Consider the following 17,884-nt stretch of genomic DNA (forward strand, 5'->3'; position numbering starts at 1 on the left):
GCACCTCAGCCATGGCCAGGTTTATATATTATATTTCTGGAAAACAATCCCTGGTTTGGATTACATACACACGCACAGTTAGGAACAGAAACAGTCTACATCCCAAATGGAACCCTATGGGCCCTGGTCTAAAGTAGTGCACTACAGAGGGAATAGGAACCCTTTGGGCCCTGGTCTAAAGTAGTGGACTACATAGGGAATAGGAACCCTTTGGGCCCTGGTCTAAAATAGTGCACTACAGAGGGAATAGGGTGCCATTTGGGACGTAACTGGAAATGCCGTAGCAAAGTTGACTGGTGTAAATAGTCTATTTTACCAGCTGCTTTATCTGCATTGCGTTTTTAACAGGAGATACTGATTTCATGAATGCTTTGTATATTTCTATTTTAGAAATAGTATACTGCCGAGACAGGTTCTTTTGTTTTGCTAGTTGAGTAAGAAAAACATGTGAGTTAAACGTGATGCTTTCGCTTAGTGAGACAAAAATTATTTTGGGATTGAACTGTAGTCAGTTACATACTGTATGTTCTCACCCAGCGGACCCACACCCCAACCCAGACCTCCACCTGCTAGGCCCACACCCCAACCCAGACCTCCACCTGCTAGACCCACACCCCAACCCAGACCTCCACCTGCTAGGCCCACACCCCAACCAGACATCCACCTGCTAGGCTCACACCCCAACCAGACCTCCACCTGCTAGGCCTACACCCCAACCCAGACCTCCACCTGCTAGACCCACACCCCAACCCAGACCTCCACCTGCTAGGCCCACACCCCAACCCAGACCTCCACCTGCTAGACCCACACCCCAACCCAGACCTCCACCTGCTAGGCCCACACCCCATCCCAGACCTCCACCTGCTATGCCCATAACCCAACCCAGACCTCCACCTGCTAGGCCCACACCCCAACCCAGACGACCACCTGCTAGACCCACACCTGCTAGACCCACACCCCAACCCAGACCTCCACCTGCTAGGCCCACACCCCAACCAGATATCCACCTGCTAGGCTCACACCCCAACCAGACCTCCACCTGCTAGGCCTACACCCCAACCCAGACCTCCACCTGCTAGACCCACACCCCAACCCAGACCTCCACCTGCTAGACCCACACCCCAACCAGACCTCCACCTGCTAGGCCCACACCCCAACCCAGACCTCCACCTGCTAGGCCCACACCCCAACCCAGACCTCCACCTGCTAGGCCCACACCCCAACCAGATATCCACCTGCTAGGCTCACACCCCAACCAGACCTCCACCTGCTAGGCCTACACCCCAACCCAGACCTCCACCTGCTAGACCCACACCCCAACCCAGACCTCCACCTGCTAGACCCACACCCCAACCAGACCTCCACCTGCTAGGCCCACACCCCAACCCAGACCTCCACCTGCTAGGCCCACACCCCAACCCAGACCTCCACCTGCTAGGCCCACACCCCAACCAGACCTCCACCTGCTAGGCCCACACCCCAACCCAGACCTCCACCTGCTAGACCCACACCCCAACCAGACCTACCAACTGCTATGCCCACACCCCAACCAGACCTCCACCTGCTAGGCCCACACCCCAACCCAGACCTCCACCCGCTAGGCCCACACCCCAACCCAGACCTCCACCTGCTAGACCCACACCCCAACCCAGACCTCCACCTGCTAGGCCCACACCCCATCCCAGACCTCCACCTGCTGTGCCCATACCCCAACCAGACCTCCGCCTGCTAGGCCCACACCCCAACCCAGACCTCCAACACCTGAAGGGGAGCTATATTCCATCATGAGGGACCCACAGAGGTGGTGTTGGTGGCACAGTTTCACACACACACACACACACACACACACACACACACACACACACACACACACACACACACACACACACACACACACACACACACACACACACACACACACACGCACGCACACACACACACACACACACACACTAAAGTTACCTGCTTCTTTAGTCCGGACCCCTCTGGATGGGGCACTGGGGTCTCCTGTCCCGATAGCGTTACTGGCCACCACCCTGAACTCATAGTCCACCCAGGGGTTCAGGTCCACAGCCATGGCTGACTCCATGTCCCCTGTCACTGGCTCTGGGTCTGGAGAGGACGGAGGGAGAGGGGAGATAGAGAGACATTCACTACCAGAACTGCATGATAAACAGGGCCAGAACAGTCGAAATACATCAGTGGAGAACAGAGATGTTGGCTCAGAATGAAACAGGACATGTTGACACCGCAGCATTGCAGTAGGGAAAATATTGTATATTCGAATCATAACTCTGTTATTGAAATACACTCATGGAATGGTATGATGTAATCTTGCCACAATGCAGATACACTTACTCTGCAGTTGAACTGTTCACTATACTTGTATCTTGCCTATGCTGCTCTGTACCATCACTCATTCATATATCCTTATGTACATATTCTTTATCCCCTTACACTGTGTATAAGACAGTAGTTTAGGAATTGTTAGTTAGATTACTTGTTGGTTATTACTGCATTGTCGGAACTAGAAGCACAAGCATTTCGCTACACTCGCATTAACATCTGCTAACCATGTGTATGTGACAAATAAAATTTGATTTGATATACGCTCTGATGATCCACTACAGTTATATTGTATCGTACTCTCTGATTCCTTATTATGGCTGACTTTCTAATACTGTAAAGATAAATATGACAGCACAGGACTGGCTGGCTGGGATAGCCAATGCCGGCTGGCTAGCCACAAACACAGCTTGTCAAGGTTAAACCAATTATCCATAGGGCAAGTCAGTGAACAGTTGGCTAAAAAAAGTAGATGGATTCGTCCCAAATGGCCCAATTCCAGTTATAAAGCACTTCTTTTGACCAGGGCCCAAAAGGAATAGGGATCTTGACCAGGGCCCAGAAGGAATAGGGTTCTTGACCAGGGCCCAGAAGGAATAGGGTTCTTGACCAGGGCCCAGAAGGAATAGGGTTCTTGACCAGGGCCCATAAGGAATAGGGTTCTTGACCAGGAACCAGAAGGAATAGGGTTCTTGAACTGGGCCCATAAGGAATAGGGTTCTTGACCAGGGCCCATAAGGAATAGGGTTCTTGACCAGGAACCAGAAGGAATAGGGTTCTTGACCAGGGCCCATAAGGAATAGGGTTTTTGACCAGGAACCAGAAGGAATATGGTTCTTGACCAGGGCACATGATGAGTAGGGTTCTTGACCAGGGCCCATAAGGAATAGAGTTCTTGACCAGGGCCCAGAAGGAATAGGGTTCTTGACCAGGAACCAGAAGGAATAGGGTTCTTGACCAGGGCCCATAAGGAATAGGGTTCTTGACCACGGCCCAGAAGGAATAGCGTTCTTGACCAGGGCCCATGAGGAATAGAGTTCTTGACCATGGCCCATGAGGAATAGGGACTGCCTCTACCAATCCCCATATTCACCACTAGCCTGTCTATGCTGACTGCCTCTACCATTCCCCATATTCACCACCAGACTGCCTCTACCATTCCCCATATTCACCACCAGACTGCCTCTACCATTCCTCATATTCACCACCTGACTGCCTCTACCATCCCCCATATTCACCACCAGTCTGCCTCTACCATTCCCCATATTCACCACCAGACTGCCTTTACCATCCCCCATATTCACCACCAGTCTGCCTCTACCATTCCCCATATTCACCACCAGACTGCCTCTACCATTCCCCATATTCACCACCAGACAGCCTCTACCATTCCCCATATTCACCACCAGACTGCCTCTACCATTCCCCATATTCACCACCAGACTGCCTCTATCATTCCTCATATTCACCACCTGACTGCCTCTACCATCCCCCATATTCACTACCAGATTGCCTCTATCATTCCTCATATTCACCACCAGACTGCCTCTAACATTCCCCATATTCACCACCAGACTGCCTCTACCATTCCCCATATTCACCACCAGACTGACTCTATCACTCCTCATATTCACCACCAGACTGCCTCTACCATTCCCCATATTCACCACCAGACTGCCTCTACCATTCTCCATATTCACTACATTACATTTACATTTAAGTCATTTAGCAGACGCTCTTATCCAGAGCGACTTACAAATTGGTGAATTCACCTTCTGACATCCAGTGGAACAGCCACTTTACAATAGTGCATCTAAATCATTTAAGGGGGGGTGAGAAGGATTACTTATCCTATCCTAGGTATTCCTTGAAGAGGTGGGGTTTCAGGTGTCTCCGGAAGGTGGTGATTGACTCCGCTGTCCTGGCGTCGTGAGGGAGTTTGTTCCACCATTGGGGGGCCAGAGCAGCGAACAGTTTTGACTGGGCTGAGCGGGAACTGTACTTCCTCAGTGGTAGGGAGGCGAGCAGGCCAGAGGTGGATGAACGCAGTGCCCTTGTTTGGGTGTAGGGCCTGATCAGAGCCTGGAGGTACTGCGGTGCCGTTCCCCTCACAGCTCCGTAGGCAAGCACCATGGTCTTGTAGCGGATGCGAGCTTCAACTGGAAGCCAGTGGAGAGAGCGGAGGAGTGGGGTGACGTGAGAGAACTTGGGAAGGTTGAACACCAGACGGGCTGCGGCGTTCTGGATGAGTTGTAGGGGTTTAATGGCACAGGCAGGGAGCCCAGCCAACAGCGAGTTGCAGTAATCCAGACGGGAGATGACAAGTGCCTGGATTAGGACCTGCGCCGCTTCCTGTGTGAGGCAGGGTCGTACTCTGCGGATGTTGTAGAACATGAACCTACAGGAACGGGCCACCGCCTTGATGTTAGTTGAGAACGACAGGGTGTTGTCCAGGATCACGCCAAGGTTCTTAGCGCTCTGGGAGGAGGACACAATGGAGTTGTCAACCGTGATGGCGAGATCATGGAACGGGCAGTCCTTCCCCGGGAGGAAGAGCAGCTCCGTCTTGCCGAGGTTCAGCTTGAGGTGGTGATCCGTCATCCACACTGATATGTCTGCCAGACATGCAGAGATGCGATTCGCCACCTGGTCATCAGAAGGGGAAAGGAGAAGATTAATTGTGTGTCGTCTGCATAGCAATGATAGGAGAGACCATGTGAGGTTATGACAGAGCCAAGTGACTTGGTGTATAGCGAGAATAGGAGAGGGCCTAGAACAGAGCCCTGGGGGACACCAGTGGTGAGAGCGCGTGGCGAGGAGACAGATTCTCGCCACGCCACCTGGTAGGAGCGACCTGTCAGGTAGGACGCAATCCAAGCGTGGGCCGCGTCGGAGATGCCCAACTCGGAGAGGGTGGAGAGGAGGATCTGATGGTTCACAGTATCGAAGGCAGCCGATAGGTCTAGAAGGATGAGAGCAGAGGAGAGAGAGTTAGCTTTAGCAGTGCGGAGCGCCTCCGTGATACAGAGAAGAGCAGTCTCAGTTGAATGACTAGTCTTGAAACCTGACTGATTTGGATCAAGAAGATCATTCTGAGAGAGATAGCGGGAGAGCTGGCCAAGGACGGCACGTTCAAGAGTTTTGGAGAGAAAAGAAAGAAGGGATACTGGTCTGTAGTTGTTGACATCGGAGGGATCGAGTGTAGGTTTTTTCAGAAGGGGTGCAACTCTCGCTCTCTTGAAGATGGAAGGGACGTAGCCAGCGGTCAGGGATGAGTTGATGAGCGAGGTGAGGTAAGGGAGAAGGTCTCCGGAAATGGTCTGGAGAAGAGAGGAGGGGATAGGGTCAAGCGGGCAGGTTGTTGGGCGGCCGGCCGTCACAAGAAGCGAGATTTCATCTGGAGAGAGAGGGGAGAAAGAGGTCAGAGCACAGGGTAGGGCAGTGTGAGCAGAACCAGCGGTGTCGTTTGACTTAGCAAACGAGGATCGAATGTCGTCGACCTTCTTTCCAAAATGGTTGACAAAGTCATCTGCAGAGAGGGAGGAGGGGGGGGAGGGGGAGGAGGATTAAGGAGGGAGGAGAAGGTGGCAAAGAGCTTCCTAGGGTTAGAGGCAGATGCTTGGAATTTAGAGTGGTAGAAAGTGGCTTTAGCAGCAGAGACAGAGGAGGAAAATGTAGAGAGGAGGGAGTGAAAGGATGCCAGGTCCGCAGGGAGGCGAGTTTTCCTCCATTTCCGCTCGGCTGCCCGGAGCTCTGTTCTGTGAGCTCGCAATGAGTCGTCGAGCCACGGAGCGGGAGGGGAGGACCGAGCCGGCCTGGAGGATAGGGGACATAGAGAGTCAAAGGATGCAGAAAGGGAAGAGAGGAGGGTTGAGGAGGCAGAATCAGGAGATAGGTTGGAGAAGGTATGAGCAGAGGGAAGAGATGATAGGATGGAAGAGGAGAGAGTAGTGGGGGAGAGAGAGCGAAGGTTGGGACGGTGCGATACCATCCGAGTAGGGGCAGTGTGGGAAGTGTTGGATGAGAGCGAGAAGGAAAAGGATACAAGGTAGTGGTCGGAGACTTGGAGGGGAGTTGCAATGAGGTGAGTGGAAGAACAGCATCTAGTAAAGATGAGGTTGAGCGTATTGCCTGCCTTGTGAGTAGGGGGGGAAGGTGAGAGGGTGAGGTCAAAAGAGGAGAGGAGTGGAAAGAAGGAGGCAGAGAGGAATGAGTCAAAGGTAGACGTGGGGAGGTTAAAGTCGCCCAGGACTGTGAGAGGTGAGCCGTTCTCAGGAAAGGAGCTTATCAAGGCATCAAGCTCATTGATGAACTCTCCGAGGGAACCTGGAGGGCGATAAATGATAAGGATGTTAAGCTTGAAAGGGCTGGTAACTGTGACAGCATGGAATTCAAAGGAGGCGATAGACAGATGGGTAAGGGGAGAAAGAGAGAATGACCACTTGGGAGAGATGAGGATCCCGGTGCCACCAACCCACTGACCAGAAGCTCTCGGGTTGTGCGAGAACACGTGGGCGGACGAAGAGAGAGCAGTAGGAGTAGCAGTGTTATCTGTGGTGATCCATGTTTCCGTCAGTGCCAAGAAGTCGAGGGACTGGAGGGAGGCATAGGCTGAGATGAACTCTGCCTTGTTGGCCGCAGATCGGCAGTTCCAGAGGCTACCGGAGACCTGGAACTCCACGTGGGTCGTGCGCGCTGGGACCACCAGATTAGGGTGGCCGCGGCCACGCGGTGTGGAGCGTTTGTATGGTCTGTGCAGAGAGGAGAGAACAGGGATAGATAGACACATAGTTGACAGGCTACAGAAGAGGCTACGCTAATGCAAAGGAGATTGGAATGACAAGTGGACTACACGTCTCGAATGTTCAGAAAGTTAAGCTTACGTAGCAAGAATCTTATTGACTAAAATGATTGAAATTATACAGTACTGCTGGAGTAGGCTAGCTGGCAGTGGCTGCGTTGTTGACTTTGTAGGCTAGCTGGCAGTGGCTGCGTTGTTGACACTACACTAATCAAGTCGTTCCGTCGAGTGTAATAGTTTCTACAGTGCTGCTATTCGGGGGCTAGCTGGCTAGCTAGCAGTGTTGATTGCGCTACGTTACGTTAAAAGAACGACAATAGCTGGCTAGCTAACCTAGAAAATCGCTCTAGACTACACAATTGTCTTAGATACAAAGACGGCTATGTAGCTAGCTAGCTACGATCAAACAAATCAAACCGTTGTACTGTAATGAAGTGAAATGAAAATGTGATACTACCTGTGGAGCGAAGCGGAATGTTGACCGGGTAGTTGAATTTCTATTCGGTAGAGGTTGGCTAGCTGTTGGCTAGCTAGCTAGCAGTATCTCCTACGTTAAGGACGACAAATAGCTGGCTAGCTAACCTCGGTAAATTAAGATAATCACTCTAAGTCTACACACTCTAAACTACACAATTATCTTGGATGCGAAGACAGCAAAGACAACTATGTAGCTAGCTAACACTACACTAATCGAGTCGTTCAGTTGAGTGTAATAGTTTCTACAGTGCTGGTGGACTGTGGACGTTAGCTAGCTGCTTAGCTAGCTGCTGGGCAGATAGCAGTGTAGACTACGTTAGGACGACGAAATACGATAATTACGCAATTATCTTTGATACAAAGACGGCTATGTAGCTAGCTAAGAAGAAATTGCTAAGATTAGACAAATCAAACCGTTGTACTATAATGAAATGTAATGAAAATGTAATGAAAAGTTATACTACCTGCGGACCGAAGTGGAGATGCGACCGCTCGCTCCAACCCGGAACCAGCCTGCCTCTACCATTCCCCATATTCACCACCAGACTGCCTCTACCATACCCCATATTCACCACCAGACGGCCTCTACCATTCCCCATATTCACTACCAGCCTGCCTCTACCATTCCCCATATTCACCACCAGACTGCCTCTATCATTCCTCATATTCACCACCAGACTGCCTCTACCATTCCCCATATTCACTACCAGCCTACCTCTACCATTCCCCATATTCACCACCAGACTGCCTCTACCATTCCCTACATTCACTACCAGCCTGCCTCTACCATTCCCCATATTCACCACCAGACTGCCTCTACCATTCCCCATATTCACCACCAGACTGCCTCTACCATACCCCATATTCACCACCAGACTGCCTCTACCATACCCCATATTCACTACCAGACTGCCTCTACCATTCCTCATATGTTTAGATCACTGTGGAGTGACAAATATTCCAAGGCATAATTGGCTGGGTTGGATAATACACCTTATGGACATACCATCATCGAATATTTTAAACACACCTCCTACCGGCGTGGCAATTTCCAGTGGCGCATACTATAGAACGGAAGTCAGTCTCGTTGTTATCAACGATATAACGTTACTACCACTATGTCACAGTTTTTTACTAGGTGTCTTCAGGACTTGCCTCAAATTAATATTAATGATGTACATCGAATTGTTAAATCAGCCTCCGAGACTCGCAAGAATGAAAAGGGGTTCAAGATGTACAGTGGGGAGAATAAGTATTTGATATACTGACGATTTTGCAGGTTTTCATACTTACAAAGCATGTAGAGGTCTGTAATTTTTTATCATAGGTACACTTCAACTGTGAGAGACGGAATCTAAAACAAAAATCAGGAAAATCACATTGTATGATTTTTAAGTAATTATTATTAATAAATAGCCCATCCAATCTACCTGTCATGTCTTTACTATCCTAAACTGAAGACTTTTAGTTTTTCATCAAAGATTCACAGTAATTAGCATTACGCGATTAAACTGATTAGTCATGTAACTTCTAGGTTGGAGCGAGCGGTCGCATCTACACGCATCTACACTTCGGTCCGCAGGTAGTATAACTTTTCATTACATTTCATTATAGTACAACGGTTTGATTTGTCTAATCTTAGCAATTTCTTCTTAGCTAGCTACATAGCCGTCTTTGTATCAAAGATAATTGTGTAATTATCGTATTTCGTCGTCCTAACGTAGTCTACACTGCTATCTGCCCAGCAGCTAGCTAACGTCCACCGTCTACCAGCACTGTAGAAACTATTACACTCAACTGAACGACTTGATTAGTGTAGTGTTAGCTACCTACATAGTTGTCTTTGCTGTCTTCGTATCCAAGATAATTGTGTAGTTTAGAGTGTGTAGACTTAGAGTGATTATCTTAATTTACCGAGGTTAGCTAGCCAGCTATTTGTCGTCCTTAACGCAGGAGATACTGCTAGCTGGCTAGCCAACAGCTAGCCAACGTCTACCGAATAGAACTTCAACTACCCGGTCAACATTCCGCTTCGCTCCACAGGTAGTATCACATTTTCATTTCACTTCATTACAGTACAACGGTTTGATTTGTTTGATCGTAGCTAGCTAGCTACATAGCCGTCTTTGTTTCAAAGACAATTGTGTAGTCTAGAGCGATTTTCTAGGTTAGCTAGCCAGCTATTGTCGTTCTTTTAACGTAACGTAACGTAATCAACACTGCTAGCTAGCCAGCTAGCCCCCGAATAGCAGCACTGTAGAAACTATTACACTCAACGGAACGACTTGATTAGTGTAGTGTCAACAACGCAGCCACTGCCAGCTAGCCTACAAAGTCAACAACGCAGCCACTGCCAGCTAGCCTACTCCAGCAGTACTGTATAATTTCAATCATTTTAGTAAATAAGATTCTTGCTATGTAAGCTTAACTTTCTGAACATTCGAGACGTGTAGTCCACTTGTCATTCCAATCTCCTTTGCATTAGCGTAGCCTCTTCTGTAGCCTGTCAACTATGTGTCTATCTATCCCTGTTCTCTCCTCTCTGCACAGACCATACAAACGCTCCACACCGCGTGGCCGCGGCCACCCTAATCTGGTGGTCCCAGCGCGCACGACCCACGTGGAGTTCCAGGTCTCCGGTAGCCTCTGGAACTGCCGATCTGCGGCCAACAAGGCAGATTTCATCTCAGCCTATGCCTCCCTCCAGTCCCTCGACTTCTTGGCACTGACGGAAACATGGATCACCACAGATAACACTGCTACTCCTACTGCTCTCTCTTCGTCCGCCCACGTGTTCTCGCACACCCCGAGAGCTTCTGGTCAGCGGGGTGGTGGCACCGGGATCCTCATCTCTCCCAAGTGGTCATTCTCTCTTTCTCCCCTTACCCATCTGTCTATCGCCTCCTTTGAATTCCATTTTGTCACAGTTAACAGCCCTTTCAAGCTTAACATCCTTATCATTTATCGCCCTCCAGGTTCCCTCGGAGAGTTCATCAATGAGCTTGATGCCTTGATAAGCTCCTTTCCTGAAGACGGCTCACCTCTCACAGTCCTGGGCGACTTTAACCTCCCCACGTCTACCTTTGACTCATTCCTCTCTGCCTCCTTCTTTCCACTCCTGTCCTCTTTTGACCTCACCCTCTCACCTTCCCCCCCTACTCACAAGGCAGGCAATACGCTCGACCTCATCTTTACTAGATGCTGTTCTTCCACTCACCTCATTGCAACTCCCCTCCAAGTCTCCGACCACTACCTTGTATCCTTTTCCCTCTCGCTCTCATCCAACACTTCCCACACTGCCCCTACTCGGATGGTATCGCGCCGTCCCAACCTTCGCTCTCTCTCCCCGCTACTCTCTCCTCTTCCATCCTATCATCTCTTCCCTCTGCTCAAACCTTCTCCAACCTATCTCCTGATTCTGCCTCCTCAACCCTCCTCTCTTCCCTTTCTGCATCCTTTGACTCTCTATGTCCCCTATCCTCCAGGCCGGCTCGGTCCTCCCCTCCCACTCCGTGGCTCGACGACTCATTGCGAGCTCACAGAACAGGGCTCCGGGCAGCCGAGCGGAAATGGAGGAAAACTCGCCTCCCTGCGGACCTGGCATCCTTTCACTCCCTCCTCTCTACATTTTCCTCCTCTGTCTCTGCTGCTAAAGCCACTTTCCACCACTCTAAATTCCAAGCATCTGCCTCTAACCCTAGGAAGCTCTTTGCCACCTTCTCCTCCCTCCTGAATCCTCCTCCCCCTCCCCCCCCCCCCTCCCTCTCTGCAGATGACTTCGTCAACCATTTTGAAAATAATTTTGCTAAGTCAAACGACACCGCTGGTTCTGCTCACACTGCCCTACCCTGTGCTCTGACCTCTTTCTCCCCTCTCTCTCCAGATGAAATCTCGCTTCTTGTGACGGCCGGCCGCCCAACAACCTGCCCGCTTGACCCTATCCCCTCCTCTCTTCTCCAGACCATTTCCGGAGACCTTCTCCCTTACCTCACCTCGCTCATCAACTCATCCCTGACCGCTGGCTACGTCCCTTCCGTCTTCAAGAGAGCGAGAGTTGCACCCCTTCTGAAAAAACCTACACTCGATCCCTCCGATGTCAACAACTACAGACCAGTATCCTTTCTTTCTTTTCTCTCCAAAACTCTTGAACGTGCCGTCCTTGGCCAGCTCTCCCGCTATCTCTCTCAGAATGACCTTCTTGATCCAAATCAGTCAGGTTTCAAGACTAGTCATTCAACTGAGACTGCTCTTCTCTGTATCACGGAGGCGCTCCGCACTGCTAAAGCTAACTCTCTCTCCTCTGCTCTCATCCTTCTAGACCTATCGGCTGCCTTCGATACTGTGAACCATCAGATCCTCCTCTCCACCCTCTCCGAGTTGGGCATCTCCGGCGCGGCCCACGCTTGGATTGCGTCCTACCTGACAGGTCGCTCCTACCAGGTGGCGTGGCGAGAATCTGTCTCCTCGCCACGCGCTCTCACCACTGGTGTCCCCCAGGGCTCTGTTCTAGGCCCTCTCCTATTCTCGCTATACACCAAGTCACTTGGCTCTGTCATAACCTCACATGGTCTCTCCTATCATTACTATGCAGACGACACACAATTAATCTTCTCCTTTCCCCCTTCTGATGACCAGGTGGCGAATCGCATCTCTGCATGTCTGGCAGACATATCAGTGTGGATGACGGATCACCACCTCAAGCTGAACCTCGGCAAGACGGAGCTGCTCTTCCTCCCGGGGAAGGACTGCCCGTTCCATGATCTCGCCATCACGGTTGACAACTCCATTGTGTCCTCCTCCCAGACTGCTAAGAACCTTGGCGTGATCCTGGACAACACCCTGTCGTTCTCAACTAACATCAAGGCGGTGGCCCGTTCCTGTAGGTTCATGCTCTACAACATCCGCAGAGTACGACCCTGCCTCACACAGGAAGCGGCGCAGGTCCTAATCCAGGCACTTGTCATCTCCCGTCTGGATTACTGCAACTCGCTGTTGGCTGGGCTCCCTGCCTGTGCCATTAAACCCCTACAGCTCACTCATTCGGGAATAATTGCAATCAATATATATATTTACGCTCAGTGTGTCGTCGGGTCTCTGTTGAAAAGTTTCTGTTGGGGAGTCTGTCCGTCCTCTCTCTCTCTCTTAGAATGGGGAGTTCAGAGTGACATTCATTCATGTCGTTATAGAATAGATGTTTCGGTGGTTGTCGGCAGACTAGTAATTAATATCAAAGACTTGTTCTTATTCTGTCGGTATCAATAGTCTAAGAGTTTAACCATGTGGGATGGTTAACCTCTCTGGGCAACCCGACGCGCTAGCGTCCCACTTTGCCAACAATAAATGCAAATGCACTACGCCAAATGCTAATAGCACTCGTTAAAACTCAAACGTTCATTAAAACACACATGCAGGGTACTGAATTCAAGCTACACTCATTGTGAATCTAGCCAACAAGTCAGATTTTTAAAATGCTTTTCGGTCGAAAGCATGAGATGCTATTATCTGATAGCATGCAACACCCCGAAATACCTGAAGGGGACGTAAACAAAAGAATTAACGTAGCCGGCGCTACACAAAACGCAGAAATAAAATATAAATAAAATATATTACCTTTGACGAGCTTCTTTGTTGGCACTCCTATATGTCCCATAAACATCACAATTGGGTCTTTTTTTTCGATTAAATCGGTCCTTGTATACCCAAAATGTCCATTTATGAAGACTGTGTGATCCAGGAAAAATACCGTTTATAAACGCAACGTTATTTTTTTAAATTAAAAAAGTTGCCTATATACTTTGACAAAACACTTCAAACTACTTCTGTAATCCAACTTTAGGTATTAGTAAATGTTAATAAACGATCAAATTGATCACTGAGCGATCTGTATTCCATAGCAACAAGTTTGGAAAACGTAGTCCACTTTCCCCCTTCCATTTCTTCCTGCTGTGTACCCGACGAAAGGCTGTGCCTATTACTCATATGACCAAGGATTTAGCTGCATAGAATTCACAACACTGGCGACATTGTGTGGAAGCTGTAGGAACTGTAAGCCCATCGCCATCTATTATACCTTGCAATAGACAATACAGAGACTGGCGGATTGATTTTTTTTCCGTCAATTTTGTGATCAGGTTTCCTTGCGATTTTGACCAGGAAACACATTCTGTCACAGACATCATTTAACCAGTTTTAGAAACATCAGAGTGTTTTCTATGCACACATACTAATCATATGCATATACTATATTCCTGGAATGAGTAGCAGGACGTTGAAATGTTGCGCGATTTTTAACAGAAAGTTGAAAAAAGTAGCCCGATCTCTAACAGGTAACCTGTCTGGGAACGGGGTCCCGCCGACTCCCATGAGTTTCACAAAATTGTACCAAACGGACCAGTTCATAGCTGGATTCTTCACCGATCTTTTATACCTTCTCCAGAACATAAATTAAGTTTGGTTCTCCAGTTCTGTGAGGTGGAAGAAATTCCTTTGTTCTCTATGAAAATTCACTCTGTCTCTATACTGTGGCCATGAGGAGATAATCTCCTCCAGGAATTTACGACCTCTCTCTGACCACAGCAGCCTGGGTGTAGGAGACAGGGAGAGGGGGTGGGGCTTGCTGTACCCAAAGAGGGCAACGTCATGACATGCCTCATCACCATATTGTTATTTATTTAGCTCCATTGCACCCCAGTACCGCTACTTGCACACTCATCTTCTGCACATCTATCACTTCAGTGTTTAATTTAAATAACAGTGAACATGTTCTTAAATGTATGATGGACTTTGGGATAGTAATTAATAGTAAATAAACAATAGTAATACTTGATAATAATAAATATGGTATAGGGCACCCCTCAGCAGGAAAAACAACTAGACAGTCATTTGTGCCATCCCTCCTAAATAGCTCGGGCTAATGTTCCTATCGAGTCAGTAAGGCCACCAGGCTAGTCTGTTTATTAAAAATGTTTTATTGGTATGTAACTGTTATGAAGGTTGTATTTTAAATTTGGTTTTGTATTTAAATGCCACTTTAAATGTGTACATGACGCTGAAACAAAATTTCCCCATGGGGACAATAAAGTCATGAATGATTACTGTAACTTGTGTAAAAAAGTATATCCTCGTCAGAACCAGCAAATCGCTGTAGACCAAAGCTGTGTTGGGTGGTCAGTTTCTCCAGCTTGGATCGAAGCTCCTCAATTTCTCTTACGTGCTTATGGTTTGCCATGTCCAGGGCTGCGGGGTCAGGGACTGCACGGTAATCATGTGTCTGGACCGGATCAGAGACGGCATGGTCCATAGGCAGCACACCTTGTTCATCAGTCGAAGCAGGAGGGTTCAGTCTTCTTTTCCAAACACCAGGTCTCTTTTGAATGTGCTAGTTCCATGGGAAGACTGTCGGAACAACACCCTTTTTCAGGTATTGTCACCCCCCAATTTTTCCCTCAACTATGTCACTCTCGACAAAATGTGTACTACACACCTTTGCGTGTTTGGTGACAGTAAAGTTGTCACGACGTACCGCCACCAACCACCTTTTACTGTGCTCTACATTGAACAGGATACTATGGAAGCTCACAATACCATTACATTTGGAATAAACTGAACACAGAGGCACTGAACAATGTTCATTAGCACCTCCTTCGCGGGGCTGTAATTTAAAAGTAGTCATTGCGAACTATTTCAGCTAGAAATGCATCGACGACAGTTAGATAGCTAGCAAGCTAATGATAAAAACAAAAGCAGAAATCGCTCCGGAAGTCATCAACCCGGTAGGAGGTAAATTAGGACATTGGATGCGGTGTAATGCATAGAGCCTGTTCTGAGTAGCGAGCCTTGAATCCAGTTTGTCAATGTTCATATTATACACATCACTGTGTTTAACTAGCTCCGTCTCATCAACCAGATACAAACACACCGTAATGGAAAACTGTCGTTTATACTGTCATTTGGGGTATCATTAACAGTAAAATCATCTGAAACGTTTTACTGTAAAAGATGGTGCATTGTAGGAAAATGTTGTTGGCTTGGAAAGAATAGCTGTATTTCGAATGGTAGTGTAATATAACCCCACAGAATACAATGCCATGCTAGTGGGTGCATGGTGTTGATGTTTCTGTCTCATTAATTTATTTTGAGGCGTGTCTTGTAAGAGGCTATATTTGTTGCACCCTTGAGTGAGAATGCTGTACCAATTAAACTCCATATGAGGTTACAGTGCCTCATCCATTTAAAATGTATAGGGGACAAATTCGAGTGGCAGAAAGTCATAACCCTTAAATGGTTGAGCATGTTGCCATGTTCTTTTGGTCTGTTTTGCCATGTTGTCATGGCTTTCGTTGTGGGAAGGAGGAGCGGAACAAAATGCAGCGTAGTTGTGATTCATTTTATTTAATAAGGAAACTATACACTAATAAACTAACAAAATAACAAACGTACGAAAACCGAAAACAGCCCTATCTGGTGCAAAACACAGAGACAGGAACAATCACCCACAAACACACAGTGAAACCAAGGCTACCTAAATATGGTTCCCAATCAGAGACAATGACTAACACCTGCCCCTGATTGAGAACCATATCAGGCCAAACACAGAAATAGACAAACAAGACATCCAACATAGAATGCCCACTCAGATCACCCTGACCAATCAAAACATAGAAACATACAAAGTAAACTATGGCCAGGGTGTGACACATGTAGTCACCAGTTTGGAAGCCTTTGGCTCTAGAAGTGTAAGTCATATGAAACACCAAATATTCATTAATATGCTGTAATGTGGAAATACTTTACCTAGCAGCCAACATGCTTTCACCAATTCCTTGTAATTACAGTAAAATACTGTAAAATACAAACCCATCCCCTCAATGAATTTCATCCATCCATTCATTCAGTCAAACATTCGCTCCAATGATGGTAGCTTTTAATTTTGTACAGTATGATACAGTCAGTTTTAGGGTATTGTACTTAGTGTTGTGTGCTTTGATAACATAATAATAATAATATAAGAATACTGTAGTTATACTGTAATATGAAATACTGAATTTAATAATAATAATATAATATAATAATACTGTAGATATACTGTAATATGAAGTACTGAATTTAATAATAATAATATAAGAATACTGTAGATATACTGTAATGTGAAATACTGAATTTGATAACAATATAATAATACTGTAGATATACTGCAAAATGAAGTACTGAATTTAATAATAATAATATAAGAATGCTGTAGATGTACTGTAATATGAAATACTGAATTTGATAACAATATAATAATACTGTAGATATACTGAAATGTGAAATACTGACTTTAATAATAATGATATACTGTAGATATACTGTAATATGAAATACTAAATGTAATAATATAATAATACTGTAGATATACTGCAATATGAACTACTGACTTTAATAATAATAATATAATAATATATACTGTAGATATACTGTAATATGAAGTACTGAATTTAATAATAATAATAATAATAATAATAATATACTGTAGATATACTGTAATATGAAGTACTGAATTTAATACTAATAATATAATATAATAATACTGTAGATATACTGTTGTATGAAATACTGACTTTAATAATAATAATAGAATATAATTATACTGTAGATATACTGTTATATGAAATACTGACTTTAATAATAATAATAGAATATAATTATACTGTAGATATACTGTTATATGAAATACTGACTTTAATAATAATAATAGAATATAATTATACTGTAGATATACTGTAATATGAAATACTAAATGTAATAATATAATAATACTGTATATATACTGCAATATGAAATACTGACTTTAATAATAATAATAGAATATAATTATACTGTAGATATACTGTAATATGAAATACTAAATGTAATAATATAATAATACTGTATATATACTGCAATATGAAATACTGACTTTAATAATAATAATATAATATAATGATACTGTAGATATACTGTAATATGAAGTACTGAATTTAATAATAATAATAATAATAATATACTGTAGATATACTGTAATATGAAGTACTGAATTTAATACTAATAATATAATATAATAATCCGTAGTGTATTTCTGTATTGTATAATAATATATATAATAATATATATTTATATTTTAAGTATTTAAGTATTAAGTATTTTAGATATAATGTTATATGAAATACTGACTTTAATAATAATAATAGAATATAATTATACTGTAGATATACTGTAATATCAAATACTGAATTTCACTTG

The 17,884-nt window shown here is 46.0% G+C and overlaps 1 protein-coding gene across 1 annotated transcript in view; it reads right to left on the reverse strand.

Moving 5' to 3' along the window:
• The window catches only part of LOC135546750 (contactin-5-like), a 436,013-nt gene that overhangs the window by 85,149 nt on the left and 332,980 nt on the right, over positions 1-17,884 (reverse strand). Inside the window, exon 15 of the mRNA XM_064975401.1 lies at positions 1,963-2,112. Within this exon, the coding sequence (XP_064831473.1) occupies positions 1,963-2,112 (150 nt within the window). The remainder of the gene's footprint in view (positions 1-1,962; positions 2,113-17,884) is intronic.

Source organism: Oncorhynchus masou, chromosome 9 (assembly GCF_036934945.1).
Source record: "Oncorhynchus masou masou isolate Uvic2021 chromosome 9, UVic_Omas_1.1, whole genome shotgun sequence".
NCBI lineage: Eukaryota > Metazoa > Chordata > Actinopteri > Salmoniformes > Salmonidae > Oncorhynchus > Oncorhynchus masou.